This window comes from Acipenser ruthenus, chromosome 15, assembly GCF_902713425.1.
Source record: "Acipenser ruthenus chromosome 15, fAciRut3.2 maternal haplotype, whole genome shotgun sequence".
Classification (NCBI taxonomy): domain Eukaryota; kingdom Metazoa; phylum Chordata; class Actinopteri; order Acipenseriformes; family Acipenseridae; genus Acipenser; species Acipenser ruthenus.
The window spans coordinates 36,193,227-36,211,998 of record NC_081203.1 but is presented as its reverse complement, the minus strand read 5'-3'; the positions used below and the strand labels follow the sequence as shown (position 1 = coordinate 36,211,998).

The window sequence follows — 18,772 nt, the reverse complement described above, 5'->3', positions numbered from 1 at the left end:
TTGAAGTAGTCCTTTTGATTATTATTATTATTATTATTGTTATTGTTATTATTTTGAACGCCTCATCTTGTTAAACACAAATCATTGGTGCGTTTATTGAAGCGGGTTTGCTCTCTGGAGTGCTCTCATTGTGTGTGGCCTGTACTGCACACTGAGAAACATGCTGCTGCTGTGTTGCTGTGGGGGATTCTTCACTGCATTTTAGGGACTGCTCAGCAACACAGGTTTGAATCTAAAGTACTATGGGTCCTATTTCTGCATCTCATGTACCCCATGCATGTGGATGAGGTGCCCTTTCTTCTCGGGGAGGGAGAAAGAGATTTGGATCCTTTTCCACACGGCGGGCAAAGCAGAAATAACACTGAGGGGAGAGCAGCTTCATTGGCAACTGAGGCATCTTATTTAAAAATCATATAGCAATAATAAGTTTGCTGAACACTGTGAAGACCATGCATCCTACAAAGAGAGGTTTGCATGATCCTTACCCTGCTTGGACAGCCTGCAGACTCTCAGTCCTTCTCTGTGTGTGTCTGTGCAGAGCGTGTTGCCACCATCGCAGGAGGAACCGTGCAGAGAGAGACCTCGGCCCGTCTCATCCAGCATGTCCCGCCAGCATCAACACAGCAGGAGCAAAACCTACATCACCCAGACCGCTTCAGGTAAGAGCAGAGCAGACCCTGACCCTCACCCTGACCATCAACTTAACCTTCACCCAGACCCAGATCCTAACCGTCAACCTGACCCTGACCATAAACCTGACCCAGACCCTAACCCTAACCCTAACCATCACCCTGACTATAAACATGATCCTCACCCAGACCCTGACCATCAACCTGATCCTCACCCAGACCCTGACCCTCACCGAGACCCATTAACCCGACCCTAAACCAGACCCTCACCCTAAACCTAACACTAACCCTTTAATTCTGACCCTAACACCAACCCCAGACAGTAAGTAAGGCTGCATTCACACTGGGTCAGTTTCAAACAGACTCGGTCTGGTTCGTTTAGTTTGAAACAATGTATCAGTGTGCCTGCTGTTCACACTTATCTGCAAGCAAAGGGACCTAGGTCATATTTTTTTATTTTTTTGTCCTTTTCCATTTTTTTGCAGGACCGAGTTTGTTTGTGTTCACAGTGCAGTTTGCACGTGCGCTCGGCTCGTTTATATGCTGTGTGAACCAGGTGTTTACAATATCCTGCAAGGCATAGTGAAAGATGACAGCTGTTGATGTAGTGCTCCAGTTTTTAATCGAGCATGTTTTAGATTCTAACATGTGCTGTGGAAGAAAGCAGGGGGAGCACTTCACTAATTTAATGAATACATTTCTTGAATGCCTACAGTAGGAGAATAATGCTCTGTGCGCAATTCTGCACGGTTCTCCTGCTGACATAATTTGAGAAAATGTGACTATTTTTGTGTTTTGTCCATATAAACTATTCTGTGTACCTCAGGAGGGGGGGAATTCGGTGGTGCCGTGTCATCCTCATCCCGAAGCATCTCCGACCCTGACCAGGATTTCGAGAAGGAGGTAAGGAGTTTTCCTCATGTGTGTTCTCCTTCCCCTTCGCTTTTATTAAGCATACATTGAAAAGTACCTTTCATTGCGAATACGTTTTAGTTTTTAGTTTTTTATTGTGAATGTATCTGAGGGAGTTCACTGTGTTTGTTTCTTTCAAGCCGGACTCGGATTCAACGAAGCACTCGACCCCTTCCAACAGCTCCAATCCCAGCAGCCCCCCAAGCCCCAACTCCCCCCACAGGAGCCAGCTGACTCTGGACGGCCTGGATCACTCCACCTTCGACGTGTGAGGCAGGAGGGGCCGTCTCTCAGACGCATCCCACTGCCAGAGCTCTGCAGAAACACACGATGCATACGAGACAGCAAGCATCCACACTGCTCCACTTGAACTTGTATTGCTGCAAGAAAGTGCCAAGAATACTAACATTTTTAGTTTTTGTCTTTTGTTTAGTTTTCTCCTCTCTCTCTGCCCGTTGATTTTGATCAGCATCCTGTAGTCCATGTTGTTAGTCCCTGCTTGTATTAGCTTTCTGTCAGCCTTGGTGCTGCGTGTCTGTGGAGCAAACTAATCCATGCTGGGAGATTCTTGTTGTGTCGTGTTAGCCTTGGTGCTGCGTGTCTGTGGAGCAAACGAATCAATGCTGCGAGATTCTTGTAGTGTCGTTAGCCTTGGTGCTGCGTGTCTGTGGAGAAAACGAATCCATGCTGGGAGATTCTTGTAGTGTTGTGGAGCTCCTGACAGCAGAATCCTAAACGTTGTATTAATCATGGAGTGAGTGAGAGGTTAGGCATTGCAATATTTTTTTTTCTTGCTGTGAAGAAAAGAACCTGCCAAACTACTGTATCCAGTGTTGTGAGCATTACAGGAGGGAGAAGCAAATGTCTTCTGCTGCTTCTCTCATCTTCACACTTGAAACAGACAGTGATGAGCCAAGCTGTTTACTGGAGTCACCCACACCGCTTGAGCCGCAGTGTAATTACAGGCTAAAGAAAGACCCATCCATTGGGCTGGTTAACAACATTACAGGCTAAAGAAAGACCCATCCATTGGGCTGCTTGGTCTGGTTAATAACAGGACGTCTTTCCATTGCCTGTAAATGCTAACTTTATACTTTTCATACGAAGGATGTTTTGACTTGCAGATTTCAGTTTGTCTATTGGTTGATTTCAAGCGTAATATAAATTTCATTCCCTGATTTAACTTTATAAATAAGTTAATAAACGAACGTCATTTCATTCCGATTTCACTTTATAAATAAGTTAATAAACGAACGTCATTTCATTCTGATTTCACTTTATAAATAAGTTAATAAACGAACATCATTTCATTCTGATTTCACTTTATAAATAAGTTAATAAACGAACGTCATTTCATTCTGATTTCACTTTATAAATAAGTTAATAAACGAACGTCATTTCATTCTGATTTCACTTTATAAATAAGTTAATAAACGAACGTCATTTCATTCCGATTTCACTTTATAAATAAGTTAATAAACGAACATCATTTCATTCTGATTTCACTTTATAAATAAGTTAATAAACGAACGTCATTTCATTCTGATTTCACTTTATAAATAAGTTAATAAACGAACATCATTTCATTCTGATTTCACTTTATAAATAAGTTAATAAACGAACATCATTTCATTCTGATTTCACTTTATAAATAAGTTAATAAACGAACGTCATTTCATTCTGATTTCACTTTATAAATAAGTTAATAAACGAACGTCATTTCATTCTGATTTCACTTTATAAATAAGTTAATAAACGAACATCATTTCATTCTGATTTCACTTTATAAATAAGTTAATAAACGAACGTCATTTCATTCTGATTTCACTTTATAAATAAGTTAATAAACGAACATCATTTCATTCTGATTTCACTTTATAAATAAGTTAATAAACGAACATCATTTCATTCTGATTTCACTTTATAAATAAGTTAATAAACGAACGTCATTTCATTCTGATTTCACTTTATAAATGGCGATGGCGGTGTTGTTTAGCAGCGGTTTCATTTGTGAATAAAGAACACAGCAGTATATCACTCACTGGATCTCCTTAAAGCAGATCATTCATGAAGTTTCTTACTTCTCTTAACAGAATAAGTGTGTTACTTTACAGGAAGTGACCTTCTCCCTAGACCAGTGCTAATTTCAGATCCCTCTCTGTATTCCTAGTCGTACAGCTCTTCTTCTCCGCTTTTACAATGAAAACAATTAAATAACCCTTTTATGGCATATTCTGGAGTATTCAGGGTTTATGCAACACCAGTAGACACTACTGTGAATTTTCAGTAACGTTTTTGTTAACATGGTAATCTTTTTAAATGTTTTTTTTTTTTGTTGGTATAATCTACAGTGTATAGACAAACCACTGCTTCTGACAAGAGATGTAAAAATGCTTTAAAAAGTGATGATTTCACAAGACGATCACAGCACCATTTTCATAGGATTTATTAAAAGTGAACAGACGCTGCTTTACATTTTATTTGATTTGCTACATAAAAATATGCATGGACCCCCCCCCCCCCCCCCCTTCTGTCTACACAGTGACGCTGGCTTGTGTATATTTAACTCCTGTACACTGCGCAGTGGGACAGTCTTCTGTCTACACAGTGACGCTGGCTTGTGTATATTTAACTCCTGTACACTGCGCAGTGGGACAGTCTTCTGTCTACACAGTGACGTTGGCTTGTGTATATTTAACTCCTGTACACTGCGCAGTGGGACAGTCTTCTGTCTACACAGTGACGCTGGCTTGTGTATATTTAACTCCTGTACACTGCGCAGTGGGACAGTCTTCTGTCTACACAGTGACGTTGGCTTGTGTATATTTAACTCCTGTACACTGCGCAGTGGGACAGTCTTCTGTCTACACAGTGACGCTGGCTTGTGTATATTTAACTCCTGTACACTGCGCAGTGGGACAGTCTTCTGTCTACACAGTGACGCTGGCTTGTGTATATTTAACTCCTGTACTCTGCGCAGTGGGACAGTCTTCTGTCTACACAGTGACGCTGGCTTGTGTATATTTAACTCCTGTACACTGCGCAGTGGGACAGTCTTCTGTCTACACAGTGACGCTGGCTTGTGTATATTTAACTCCTGTACACTGCGCAGTGGGACAGTCTTCTGTCTACACAGTGACGTTGGCTTGTGTATATTTAACTCCTGTACACTGCGCAGTGGGACAGTCTTCTGTCTACACAGTGACGCTGGCTTGTGTATATTTAACTCCTGTACACTGCGCAGTGGGACAGTCTTCTGTCTACACAGTGACGTTGGCTTGTGTATATTTAACTCCTGTACACTGCGCAGTGGGACAGTCTTCTGTCTACACAGTGACGCTGGCTTGTGTATATTTAACTCCTGTACACTGCGCAGTGGGACAGTCTTCTGTCTACACAGTGACGCTGGCTTGTGTATATTTAACTCCTGTACTCTGCGCAGTGGGACAGTCTTCTGTCTACACAGTGACGCTGGCTTGTGTATATTTAACTCCTGTACACTGCGCAGTGGGACAGTCTTCTGTCTACACAGTGACGCTGGCTTGTGTATATTTAACTCCTGTACACTGCGCAGTGGGACAGTCTTCTGTCTACACAGTGACGCTGGCTTGTGTATATTTAACTCCTGTACTCTGCGCAGTGGGACAGTCTTCTGTCTACACAGTGACGCTGGCTTGTGTATATTTAACTCCTGTACACTGCGCAGTGGGACAGTCTTCTGTCTACACAGTGACGCTGGCTTGTGTATATTTAACTCCTGTACACTGCGCAGTGGGACAGTCTTCTGTCTACACAGTGACGCTGGCTTGTGTATATTTAACTCCTGTACACTGCGCAGTGGGACAGTCTTCTGTCTACACAGTGACGCTGGCTTGTGTATATTTAACTCCTGTACACTGCGCAGTGGGACAGTCTTCTGTCTACACAGTGACGCTGGCTTGTGTATATTTAACTCCTGTACACTGCGCAGTGGGACAGTCTTCTGTCTACACAGTGACGCTGGCTTGTGTATATTTAACTCCTGTACACTGCGCAGTGGGACAGTCTTCTGTCTACACAGTGACGCTGGCTTGTGTATATTTAACTCCTGTACACTGCGCAGTGGGACAGTCTTCTGTCTACACAGTGACGCTGGCTTGTGTATATTTAACTCCTGTACACTGCGCAGTGGGACAGTCTTCTGTCTACACAGTGACGCTGGCTTGTGTATATTTAACTCCTGTACACTGCGCAGTGGGACAGTCTTCTGTCTACACAGTGACGCTGGCTTGTGTATATTTAACTCCTGTTCCTAGTATAATACATTTCATCAAAATGTTTGTAACAATATTTTATTAGACGCTTGTAATTTAAGGCCATGGTTGGCACATCCAGTTTGTCACTCTAGTGTGTCTCTTGTGCCATTTCCATGCCAGTATGCGGTCATGTCTGATTGGTCGGCTGGTTCTTCAGTCGTGCGCTGTGTTGAACCGGCACATGGTGTTCGCTGAAGGAAGCTGTTCTTTCATTTCAATATTCACGTTGTTCTTCACCCGTCTGAACGCAAGGCGCTTGTGTTTTTTCTGTTAATTATGGGATGCTCAGTTTGGAGTCGAAACTCCACGGCTTTCTTTCCTTTTTGGATGGAAGTGGAAATCGTTGTAATTATTGAATTGAGCAGATTCTGAACAGACAATAAACAAAGAGGGAGCTATTCGGGTGTGTTCCTGGTTTCATTTATGCTTCTATTCTTTTGTATTCTTGCCCTTGTAGAATTGTGCTGCTGAATAATTTGTCAGGAGGCACTATTATGCACCTAAAGAATACCCTTCCACTGCATTCGCGGTCAAGTTCTTTAAACCGTGCTCTTGCTCTCTTCATTTTCTTTTACGTGTGTCATTTTATTTATAGATGCAATATCAACGGCAGCTCAGTGTAATCAGCAAGCTGTTCCATGGCAGTGTGCTAATTCACTAGCATGCTGCGCACTGCTCCTTGCAGGACTGGGTTCAAATCCCTTCCTTTATTTTCAAATACTTTGTTAATTTACCTTATGTTGAGTGGGATCTTGCTTTTTCATTGCTTATATTGGAAATTAACCAATTCTTTGAAAATAAAGGAAGGAGTCAGTTGGATTTGAACCCAGTACTCCAAGGAGAACAGAACAGCATGTTAATGAATGATCACACTGTGCCACTTGGCTTCATGTAAGAGCATTGCATAGTAGACCTTATATAAACCTCTTTATATTATTATGCTTAGACCACAGACACCTTGTCCCGTTTTGTAAAACAGAGTCTCAGGAAAAAGGACAGAGTCTTTGAAAAATGAAAGGAAGCCACACGGCCCTCCCATGGGGTTTGAATGAACACAGTCCCCCGAGGCCCCAGCTCTACCAACAGAGCCGGCTGCGTGAAACACGTTCTTACACTGTGTGATTCTCAACGTGCTTTCATGTGTGACCGACTGGCTTTGAAGGCAGTATCATATTCTTGATTGTATTCTCACACAAAGTAAAAAAGAATCTTGTCTGATTGCATCTTAATCACCAGAAGACAGTCGGGGAGATTGCTGTAAAAGACTGTCCTGCAATTTGTATGCTGAAGAACTCATTCAGATTTCAAAGTTCAGGGTGTCAACATTGTGTCAAACCATTGTACCTGTAGCAATTCTAATATCTCTCAAGTACAGCAATGCCTCTTTACCACCGTCTGCAATTTCATTCTGCACTAGTAGAGTTTTTATTCTGTAGTTCTTTCTTAGAAACAATCAAGCAAATGTTTTAGTATAGCGCCCTTTGCAACAAATTCCCACAGAGCGCTTCACATGGAAAACATGCAAACGTACAGAGCTGTATGCATTGGAAGCAGAGCAGCACACGAGTAAATGCAGTAAAATACAGACGTATGATCAAATAAAACACACAGGAAAAGGGCAACAGCAGTCATCATGTATGGGACAGACTAGAAGAATATGTCTTCAGCCACATTTCTGATTTCTATCTTTAAGACTCAGTGGGGTAGCTGTCCACTGTACAGGCACATTGATTTACCCTCTCTCGTTGATTTCTTAACCCCACCATTATGACTTCTGCTTTATCAGAATTTAACAGTAGAAAATGTGTTGCCATCCATTTCTTAAAATCAGTGAGACAGCTAGTGAAGGTGTTTGCAGATGTGGAGTCACCTGGCTTCAGAGATAGATACAGTGGTGCGTCATCAGCATCGCAGTGAAAGTTTCCCGTGTCAGACATCACCGCTCAGGGGGAGCACATAGAGGTAAAACAAGACTGGTCCAGGAACAGAGCCCTGCGGGACGCCACGTCCGTGGAACTGGAGAAGAAGGAGGAGGAGGAGGAGTCCTCAATTTGAACACATTGTAACCTATTCAGAAGACAGGATTTAAAACTAAGATAGGGCACAGCCTGACACTCCTACATGATTCTTAAGGCGCTCAATTAAAATGGGAAGCTGCATTTCGATCTAGAAGGGTGAGGATCAGAATGTAATAGCACAGCGGTTACCACTTTGATAAGGGGTCATTGCAATCAGAGCTGTACAGCTAGAAGACAGAGTGTTGAGGGGGGGTGGGTAGCAGGCTGGTTTAGGCAGTGAAGTCGGTTTCATCGTAGGCTGGGTTAACAAAGTGGACGCCAGAGTTAGTGATAGAGATGCCCTTCAGAGCTTCGGACCCAGAGTACAGTCCGTGGAGATCCTGTGAAGAGGAAGAAATGAGCTGTTACACCGAGACAAGTCTCTGCAGGGCTATAGCGAAAGCACAGTGTCTCTGCAGGGTTATAGCGAAAGCACAGTGTCTCTGCAGGGCTATAGTGAAAGCACAGTGTCTCTGCAGGGCTATAGCGAAAGCAGAGTGTCTCTGCAGGGCTATAGTGAAAGCATAGTCTCTGGAGGGCTATAATGAAAGCACAGTGTCTCTGCAGGGCTATAGTGAAAGCATAGTGTCTCTGCAGGGCTATAGCGAAAGCACAGTGTCTCTGCAGGGCTATAGTGAAAGCACAGTGTCTCTGCAGGGCTATAGCGAAAGCACAGTGTCTCTGCAGGGTTATAACGAAAGCACAGTGTCTCTGCAGGGCTATAGTGAAAGCACAGTGTCTCTGCAGGGCTATAGCGAAAGCACAGTGTCTCTGCAGGGCTATAGCGAAAGCACAGTGTCTCTGCAGGGCTATAGCGAAAGCACAGTGTCTCTGCAGGGCTATAGCGAAAGCACAGTGTCTCTGCAGGGTTATAGCGAAAGCAGAGTGTCTCTGCAGGGCTATAGTGAAAGCATAGTCTCTGGAGGGCTATAATGAAAGCACAGTGTCTCTGCAGGGCTATAGTGAAAGCATAGTGTCTCTGCAGGGCTATAGCGAAAGCAGAGTGTCTCTGCAGGGCTATAGTGAAAGCATAGTCTCTGGAGGGCTATAATGAAAGCACAGTGTCTCTGCAGGGCTATAGTGAAAGCACTGTCTGCAGGGCAGGGCTGAGTGTACGGAATAGTCAAAGCACAGCAAAAACTATTGAGAAACGGTGCCCCCTATAATTATAAAATAATTTCTTTCTTAGCAGACGCCCTTATCCAGGGCGACTTACAAGATATCACATTATTTTTACATACAATTACCCATTTATACAGTTGGGTTTTTACTGGAGCAATCTAGGTAAAGTACCTTGCTCAAGGGTACAGCAGCAGTGTCCCCACCGGGGATTGAACCCATGACCCTCCGGTCAAGAGTCCAGAGCCCTAACCACTACTCCACACTGCTGCCCCCTGCTGGTTAATATGTTTTACACAGCACTCGCTTTTGTAAATAATTCCCATTCCTTTGTACAGCGGCCGTTTAATTATATAAAAACAAAATACAAAAAAGGATGGGTGCCAATAAAGTGAATATGTGTACGACGTGAACGATGAAGCTAGTCTATCAAGTGCAGTTTGGAGTTGTGTTTTATTATCCACCTGTGTGACCACATGACTCCCCTGCTGCTTCTATACTTCAGCAATAAAGGTACCAGAATCCCCGGGTTTCTCAAGTCCTGCAAGGAAGCAAGACAACCAGCGGGTTCAAAACAAGAACGAGCTATCCGAGCTACAGAACTGAGCACGCATCATCCGAGGGAATCCTTATTTATGCTTCAAGTCATTAAAGAAATGGAATTAAAAAGAAAACTGACAGCGGGCAGGTGGGGGGACGTGTCAAACATGGGGTTATCGAAGCCCTTGTCGATTGAGTCTCCCAGGTTATCGAGGTCACTGTCCTTCTTCACAAACTGAAGGGAACTCAGGTTGGGGACCCTATGGAGGGAAAGTCAAAGATTACAAAGTGTCTGAGAACTATGATCGCACACAGGAGCTCGCAGCACTGTACCGACCTAGAAGAGTAAAGGCTGCAATGCACTGACGTGAGCCACACTGTACTGAGTCCAGTTAGGAAACCCCACATAGATCAGGGATTCCTGTTAATATATTAAAACACCAGAACTGCAGTGTGCACTGTTTCAATGCTAGGGTTGCAGCCCCAGTCCTTGTGGAGGGACGCACCTGATCATCCCTCGAGTGAAGAGGACCACCAGGGACCCCAGCCCCACCAGGGCCAGCAGGACCCCGATCACCGCGCCCGCAATCATCCCGCCATCCACAGAGCCCCCCTGCCCACTGGCGTGGCTGCCCGTGGAAGTCTGGACCTCCCCCTTCACAATCCCCAAGCTGCTGCCTGAAACAACAAGAAGCAAACAGAGCACACATGGACTCCACTGACAGATACAATACCAGGCTTAACAAGAGGGGCTGCAAAATCCATTCAGATCACATTGTATGAAGCCTGCTGATATCCAACCCTCAGTGTGGGAAACTGGACTAATCCATTTCCTGATTGGAGTCGACTGTATGACCCGGGGCAGAGAGACAGAACAGAAGAGCCATCAACGCTGTCTCATCTATCCTAATCAGGGACAGTTTCCAGCATCATGATTCATGCAACATTTCACTTGCAAGTGCAGTGTGTCCCCTTTAGTATCAGCCTGTTCATCAAGCAGAACATGCAGCCTTTAGGAGATGTGTGTACACGCAGAAAACTGGAACTGAACTATGAAAGGGAAACTATGTACAGCAAAGGGCTGGAACTTGTACATCCCTGATTCCAGCTATGAGCGCTGGAACTTCCAGGCTGTCTTTCAGCACTTGAACTCCCTTGAGCGCCGCCGCTGGTTACCTTGGGAGTGAATGTCCTTCATGATCTCCCAGGCTAGAGCTTCAGCCTTCGAGCCGCTCCCCTCCTCCTGCAGCACCACCTGGATCTCTGAGTCAGCCTCCCGGGGGACGAGCCATGAGAAGGACTGGGGCCTGGATACCTTGGACATGGCCATGCGCACCCCTCTGTACGACGGCTGGGCAGAAACAACAAGAAGAAGAGAGGAATGAAGAAACGTGCGCATTCCAAACAGAACCCAATCACCGTGGTCACCGTCAATAATGTGGGGAAGCAGTAAGAAAAAGAATCATATGAGGGAATGTAACTGGACCTGTGGAGTAACGGTGGCACAGAGATCATCGCACAATGCTCCAGTTAGTTTACATTACCAGAGAGCAGGGAGACGAGCAGTGAGGGGATATGGAGCTCATGAGCTCACTTAGTTTACATTACCAGAGAGCAGGGAGACGAGCAGTGAGGGGATATGGAGCTCATGAGCTCACTTAGTTTACATTACCAGGCTCAGAAACAAATGAAGCAGCCGGTTCCTGTAGGACTCCACATTGAAATCCGGGGAATACTCCAGGGAGACGACGGCACCTGGAAAGCAGGAGAGGAGAAGCAGTCAGTCAGGTCGGATTCAGAACGGACACCCCAGCAATAAAAACTTCACCAAACTTTTCTCATGAAAAGCATCTCACGCATCTTTCACATTACGAAAAGGCTGTCATTTATAGTATTTTTATTTTTATATATATATATATATATATATATATATATATATATATATATATATATATATATATATATATATATATATATAAAAAAATATGGTATTATAGTATCTGAAATGGTTTCAATCAGCCAGTCACTGCTGTGTTAAAATACCAGCACAGATATTACCCCGTGCATGGGACCCTGCAGCACTGGCCATGTGTAGATGCTCTCTGATAAGGAGTTAATAGGTGTGTTTAGAGTTCTGTAGAGATGATGTCACCTCACCACATATTCCACAGCAGTGTCCAATAGGAGTCAGGGGGCTCCAGCATTCTAGATCGGGACACTGGGAGTGCTGGTGCAGAGCAGCGCAGATCCGCTCGTGGTTCTGAAAATACATTCAGATTCGAATTAGAAGCAGCAGCTACAGACTCAGGAGTCTGCCACTGGAGATGGAGATGGGTTTTGTAGTTTTGTACAATGTAAGGTTACTTACACTGTACACCTGCAGCACAACAGATCCTACTTACACTGTACACCTGCAGTACAACAGATCCTACTTACACTGTACACCTGCAGTACAACAGATCCTACTTACACTGTACACCTGCAGAACAACAGATCCTACTTACACTGTACACCTGCAGTACAACAGATCCTACTTACACTGTACACCTGCAGAACAACAGATCCTACTTACACTGTACACCTGCAGTACAACAGATCCTACTTACACTGTACACCTGCAGAACAACAGATCCTACTTACACTGTACACCTGCAGTACAACAGATCCTACTTACACTGTATACCTGCATTAAACAAACATTCAACCAGCTCCCCCCCTACTCACCGCAGTGTTCCCGCAGTCACACCCTGAGCTCTCGCTGCACCTGCTGTTCATCACCTGCACTGTGCCCCTTATTATTATTTATTATTATTTATTTCTTAGCAGACGCCCTTATCCAGGGCGACTTACAATCGTAAGCAAAAACATTTCAAGCGTTACAATACAGGGCCCCTGCCCCTCCCCCTCCTCTACTCACCGCAGTGTTCCCGCAGTCGCACCCTGAGCTCTCGCTGCATCTGCTGTTCGTCACCTCCACTGTGCCGCTGCCATGGAACTGCAGCTTCCCCGAGCCGGACTGCAGGTAGCGGGCAAACTCCTCCTCCCGGGAGAACTTCTGCACACACAGACACAAGGGAGAACATCAGACTGCTTTGAACCATGGCAAGGGGCTCACTCACTGGCGCACTGCAATCCCGTCCCTGATCGAGAGATTCTGGTCTCCTCTGGTGTGCTCTGTGATTTCAGATCCCTTTCAGCTGGCTCTCATGCTTGCTGTTTGTACTCTTGGTACAGCGCCTCTGTTCAATTCTCTGTTCTTTGTTGCGTTTCCTTTATGTGTTGCCAAGGTGTTAACGTTCTAAATAAATGACACATTGGTTCACATGTTAGCCCTGTTTGAGGACTGGGCTCTCCCACCGGCCCTCACCTTCTCCATGATGGAGACAGACCTCAGGGAAATGCGGCTCACATCAGAGTCTGTGCTGACCCGGAACGAAGAGTCGGGCCGGAAGATCACATCGTCGTGTTTGCAGGGGACGCTCTCCTCGTGCACAGAAAACTGGAATCTACCATTCTCCAGGTCATCAGGGGTGGAGGCTGCTCTCCACAGGGTCGGGTCGTACCACTGGTACCTGTCAGGGTCCTGAAAGGTGATTCTGTCTCCTGCAGACCAAGGGAAAGGTACACAAGGGAAAGCATTAGAAAATTTCCCTTGATGAATTCTCATCTTACTATACCATGTAGCACCGTGTTTACCATCGTGGTTTCAGCTTTTCCATGCATATCTGCCATGTTTTACCGTGTGTTCATGAGGCTTGCACTGTGGTTTACTACACTTTCTATAGCTTCTGTATACTGCAGTGCTGCTTGTATATCAGGAAAGCGTAAAGCAGCTTAAATCAGATTAAAATAGACTGAACTGTGACGTGCAGTATGTGGGATTGATTCATGACACAGAGTGAGCACATCTATTAAGGGCTTTGCTCCAAAGTGCAACCATTTTAATAAAAGAAAAAACTGTTAAAGGTGTGAAACTAGACACAAGTACTTCTGGAGTTATTACTCATGTTGCAGCATTAACAGTTTGAATTTCCTTTCACACAAAAAAGGGTGCAAATCGCACCACTGCCATAAAGCCATTGATACACGGACTGTGTCTTTGGCATTGTGAAGAACTGAGCAGCCAAGCCTGGCTCCTGTGACAGGACCAAGGAAGAGATCAGTAATGAGACTCACCTCCTCCCTCGCACCCGGGGTCACTCCCGCCCTCACTGCCTGCAAATCCAGCACCGAACGCCAAGATGAGCTCTCCATCCATCGGCAGATACTAAGAGCAGAGGAATCTCATGAGTGACCTGCAGCACACAGCACTGCCAGAACAGAGCCAAAAATCAGGATACAAATAGCACCCAGATCCGTTTCATTTAGCCAGCTTACTGTTTACGATCGAAGATGAATCCTAGTAAAGGGAAAGGAAATACTGAGGAGCTAAAGAAAATAAATGGACCTGTCACTAATGTGATGAAAATGTAAGTTTAAAAATAACATTGGACTTTGACTTACGGTTTTCATTTCTTAAATCATTTCTACTGGGACTGCATCCTGTAAGTATCCAGCCACACATTGTGCAACACTGAACGGCCTGCCTGGCATGCACCACTTCACCTGCAGGGGTCTCTTGTGCCAAATTCTGCACAGTGTTGCTGTTTATCTAAATTGACTCATTTCTTGACCAACAAACATTCAAAGACGACATGTTACAACAGGACACGCAAGCTCTTAAAAGTGCTTTGAAATGCATCAGCAGACAATGTCCAAGTTAATATGTAATATATACCTCACATACACAATATTGTAATAGCTACAGTACATACAGTAATCACAATAGCACTCTACTGTATCAAACTGCTCTGTGCCACTTCATATTGATTATGAGACAGCATTGAATGCAGTCACGTCTAATGGGTTAGATGGTGCTGTAGCTGTAGATACACACCCTACAGCACAAGCTTTGTGAATTTAGTTCAGTGTATTTCTGTTGAGCTAGTGTGTGGTGCAAGCAGGGTATTCCTGGAACAAGTTAAACAGATTCCACTGAACATAGCGTCACGGTCTGTCTGCAGTACTTCAGTGAAATTCGAGTCAAGGGGTAAATGAAATCCAAGTCCTGCCTTTCCTGTTGCCACCAACACATCATTGCACTGCTTGTAACTGGAGCTTTTTATTAACCAGACTGTCGTCACTAGGCACTGAGCTTTTACACAGAAAGCCTCATTATCAAGAAGCAGAAGGCTCTGCCTTTTCAAATAAACAGAGATCCTATTTTAAAGAACAAGGAACCCAACTGCAGCGACAATCAGAGTGAAAATGAAAGTTCAGCGAACTTCACAGCAGCTGGAGCATGTCATGGGAACGAGAAGGATTGAGCAGAGTCACAGCACCACAGAGAGAGAGAGAGAGAGAGAGAGAGAGAGAGAGAGAGAGAGAGAGAGAGAGAGAGAGAGAGAGAGAGAGAGAGAGAGGATTGAGCAGAGTCACAGCACCACAGAGAGAGAGAGAGAGAGAGAGAGAGGATTGAGCAGAGTCACAGCACCACAGAGAGAGAGAGAGAGAGAGAGAGAGGATTGAGCAGAGTCACAGCACCACAGAGAGAGAGAGAGAGAGAGGATTGAGCAGAGTCACAGCACCACAGAGAGAGAGAGAGAGAGAGAGAGAGAGAGAGAGAGAGGATTGAGCAGAGTCACAGCACCACAGAGAGAGAGAGAGAGAGAGAGAGAGAGAGGATTGAGCAGAGTCACAGCACCACAGAGAGAGAGAGAGAGGAACGAGAAGGATTGAGCAGAGTCACAGCACCACAGAGAGAGAGAGAGAGAGAGAGAGAGGAACGAGGAGGATTGAGCAGAGTCACAGCACCACAGAGAGAGAGAGAGAGAGAGAGAGAGAGAGAGAGAGAGAGAGGAACGAGGGCTGATACAAAACATACCATTTCTACGATGGAGTGGGTGGACTGGACATAAACAGCGGCTTTCTGGAAATAATTAGAAAAAATTAGAAAAAAATAAACAGCAGCACAATACTATACAAAGTTATTCCAAATACTCCTTGTGTTTCCTTTCGTGGTTCATTGTTTTTCATGAAGTGCAGAGTAAATACCTGATCGTGTTGAAAATAGACCCGGTCGTTAGCGCAGGGCACTCTGCCCTTGTCCCAGTTTGATACATTTTCAAAGTTAGTGTCAGGAATCCACTGCTTGTACAAAGCATTAGAAAGACCTGAAACATAAAAAAAAACCAGTGAGATCTTCCATAACTCTACCCCTTTGAGATATTTTAAATAGATTCCAAACACAAGCTACTGTATGGCACACTCTGAATATCTCTGATCCAGTATATTTGCTGGCGTGAGCCAGGATCTCAAGCACACTCTGAATATCTCTGATCCAGTATATTTGCTGGCATGAGCCGGGATCTCAAGCACACTCTGAATATCTCTGATTCAGTATATTTGCTGGCGTGAGCCAGGATCTCAATACAATATAACATGAACCCCCAGTTCAACACGTCTCATTAAAGGGAGGGCAGAGAAAACAACACTCGAAACAACTCTGAAAGCTGAACATCTTCAGCCAGCACAACTCACACAGAGAATACAGAAGGCTTTAGCCTTTTGAGAGGTAATTACTAACCTGACAAAGTTAAAGAAAACTTGAATTAATGACACACAACAATCCATTGTTCTCTTTTGACGCAGACCAGGAGCTGCAGCAGTTTATTATTATTATTATTATTATTATTATTATTATTCATTAATATCATTATGTTTTGCTCCATAACAAATACAAGCAAGTTGCTATAGCAGCTACTATGGTATACATAGAATGATTATCTTAATGAGACTATTATTTGCTGATCAATTTCAGTATTGCATTTGTTTGAGGAGACGACACACTTTCTAAAATCCATTCTTTACTGGAAAACACACACAAGCACATGAGGGTGTGGAATGGAAAGAATACTCACTGAAAAGGCAGAAGAATATCGCGAATGTGACGCTCATTCTCTTGTGTGTTTCTCCTGACAGATCGCGGCTCCTCTGAAAACCTGCACAGTACACTTTGACCCATCTCACAAGCTCCTCAATCACATGAGCAGCCTGCCATGGATTTGGGTTAAACAACAACAGATTCTAGTGAATATTAAGCTTTATAACCCAGTGGACCTGTACTGTTTAACTGCAAGCTGTACTATTGAACACAAGATCTGTTTATACATACAGTACAAAACAAAACAAAACAAGCACTCAACACATCGTCTCCAATAAACACACTGCTGAATGCAACACATATTGCTCAATTACAGCACTTTAATCCCGAGCCTGTCCAGTGAGCAGTGACACTGTGCTGCAGTTTCAGCCTGTCCAGTGAGCAGTGACACTGTGCTGCAGTTTCAGCCTGTCCAGTGAGCAGTGACACTGTGCTGCAGTTTCAGCCTGTCCAGTGAGCTGTGACACTGTGCTGCAGTTCCAGCCTGTCCAGTGAGCAGTGACACTGTGCTGCAGTTTCAGCCTGTCCAGTGAGCAGTGACACTGTGCTGCAGCTTCAGCCTGTCCAGTGAGCAGTGACACTGTGCTGCAGCTTCAGTCTGTCCAGTGAGCAGTGACACTGTGCTGCAGTTTCAGCCTGTCCAGTGAGCAGTGACACTGTGCTGCAGTTTCAGCCTGTCCAGTGAGCAGTGACACTGTGCTGCAGCTTCAGCCTGTCCAGTGAGCAGTGACACTGTGCTGCAGCTTCAGCCTGTCCAGTGAGCAGTGACACTGTGCTGCAGCTTCAGCCTGTCCAGTGAGCAGTGACACTGTGCTGCAGTTTCAGCCTGTCCAGTGAGCAGTGACACTGTGCTGCAGTTTCAGCCTGCAGTTTGCAGTTTCAGATTGTTTATTGTACAATTTACAAAGTGTTCTGTTCATTTCTACAGCTGTTAAAATGTGTCACTCTTCTGAGCAAATCCGATTTGTTGAAAAAAAACAAAACAAAAAAAACACACCTAAGGTTTCATAAATATATACACCATTGGAAAGTGCCAAAAGAGCACCACGTCTTACAGAATCTACTTGAGAAGTCTCTACGGCAGATGCCGGATGCATGCCTAACATCAATACACAACATTAGTAAGAGTGCAGAATAAAGCGGTCTGCCAAAATGCTTCAGCAACATGCACTGAAGACACATGAAACCTGAGCAATTCATTCAGGTTGCCTTGCTTTTAAATGAAGAAGCTCCGCAGAACAGAGTACTGGATCTTCTGCTGTGTATTCGTGTGTCTCACACATCTGTCCCAAACAGCGTACCCTGGACTATTAGAAATCGTATACCAGAGTGCACTACAAAGCACCCTACAGGACCCCTCTACTAACTGCACAGTGTACACTGTTAGAAACACGACACATCACTGTGAAATGACCCGGCTGCAATAAAAGCCTCTTCAGTCTACATAGCTGTAGCTGCCCCAAGCTAACCTTTGCTGTATTACTTGGAGTTCTTGCATTTCCTACAAAGCTTTTTGTTCAAACTTCCAGACAAAGGAGGACACGCCCCGAGCACACCACCTCTTTGAAAACAATCTCCAACACCCGACAGAATCAAAAGCACATACTGCAACGGCAAAACTGGTCAAATTCAAAACCCCACTCCACTGGAACTGAGAAATAATCACAAAGTACGCCTGCATGTTTAAAGAAAAATACACTTGAATCTGTAGACATCTCAAAAGCAAGACGTCCCGGAGGCTGTCCCAATTGAGAACGGAGATTCTGACAAAAATAAACAGGTCTGAAAAGATTCTCAAAATTAGAGAGAAGGGGATCACAAGAAAGGGGGCTTTGACAAAAGTGTAATGATCTGAGTCCAATGAAAGCACATTCAGATCTCACATTCACAAGCAGAGATTCAGTGCTGGAGATCAGTGCAGCACACTGCATTCTCACTGGAGCTGCTGCAGGAAGCGGATCCAATGAAAACATTAAGAAAAGACTCCACCTCCACCACTGTGTTGATGAATTGAATAAGCTCACTTATCAGCTCTTGTTGGAGTTACCGCCTGGCAGAAAGCTAGAAACCCCTTTTAAAACAGTGCTAATTCTAATCAAATAGTGGAAACTCAAGTTGGAGGTTGGGTGTGTATGTAAACAGGAAGCACTGAAGCATTGTGTTTTGGGTACATTACCTTATACACTGTTTGAGCTCTGTTTCATTTCTTCTGTAGAATACATTGAAAATGATTGGGCG

The 18,772-nt window shown here is 44.5% G+C and overlaps 2 protein-coding genes across 15 annotated transcripts in view; one reads left to right on the top strand and one right to left on the bottom strand.

Moving 5' to 3' along the window:
- Positions 1–4,009, top strand: part of LOC117410327 (serine/threonine-protein kinase MRCK beta-like) — a 59,219-nt gene extending 55,210 nt beyond the window's left edge. For all 13 annotated transcript variants that reach the window (XM_058988176.1, XM_058988178.1, XM_058988170.1 and 10 more), the window contains 3 exons: positions 539–659; positions 1,456–1,532; positions 1,682–4,009. In XM_058988176.1, coding sequence (XP_058844159.1) covers positions 539–659; positions 1,456–1,532; positions 1,682–1,813 — 330 coding nt within the window. In that variant the 3' untranslated portion in view covers positions 1,814–4,009. The remainder of the gene's footprint in view (positions 1–538; positions 660–1,455; positions 1,533–1,681) is intronic.
- Positions 4,010–7,237: 3,228 nt separating this feature from the next.
- Positions 7,238–18,725, bottom strand: LOC117410331 (protein amnionless-like). 2 transcript variants are annotated; one of them, XM_058988184.1, is made up of 12 exons: positions 16,512–18,725; positions 15,646–15,764; positions 15,476–15,520; positions 13,729–13,819; positions 12,920–13,155; positions 12,470–12,607; positions 11,710–11,812; positions 11,225–11,307; positions 10,729–10,903; positions 10,059–10,230; positions 9,692–9,812; positions 7,238–8,234 (listed from the first exon to the last, which is right to left on the bottom strand). In XM_058988184.1, the coding sequence occupies exons 1-12, from the start codon at positions 16,546–16,548 to the stop codon at positions 8,124–8,126; spliced, it is 1,431 nt and encodes a 476-aa protein (XP_058844167.1). In that variant the 5' UTR covers positions 16,549–18,725; the 3' UTR covers positions 7,238–8,123. The 2 variants fall into 2 exon arrangements, with proteins under 2 accessions (XP_058844167.1, XP_058844168.1); XM_058988185.1 differs by lacking the exons at positions 15,476–15,520; positions 15,646–15,764; positions 16,512–18,725 and adding an exon at positions 14,056–15,123.
- Between the last annotated feature and the right edge of the window lie 47 nt (positions 18,726–18,772).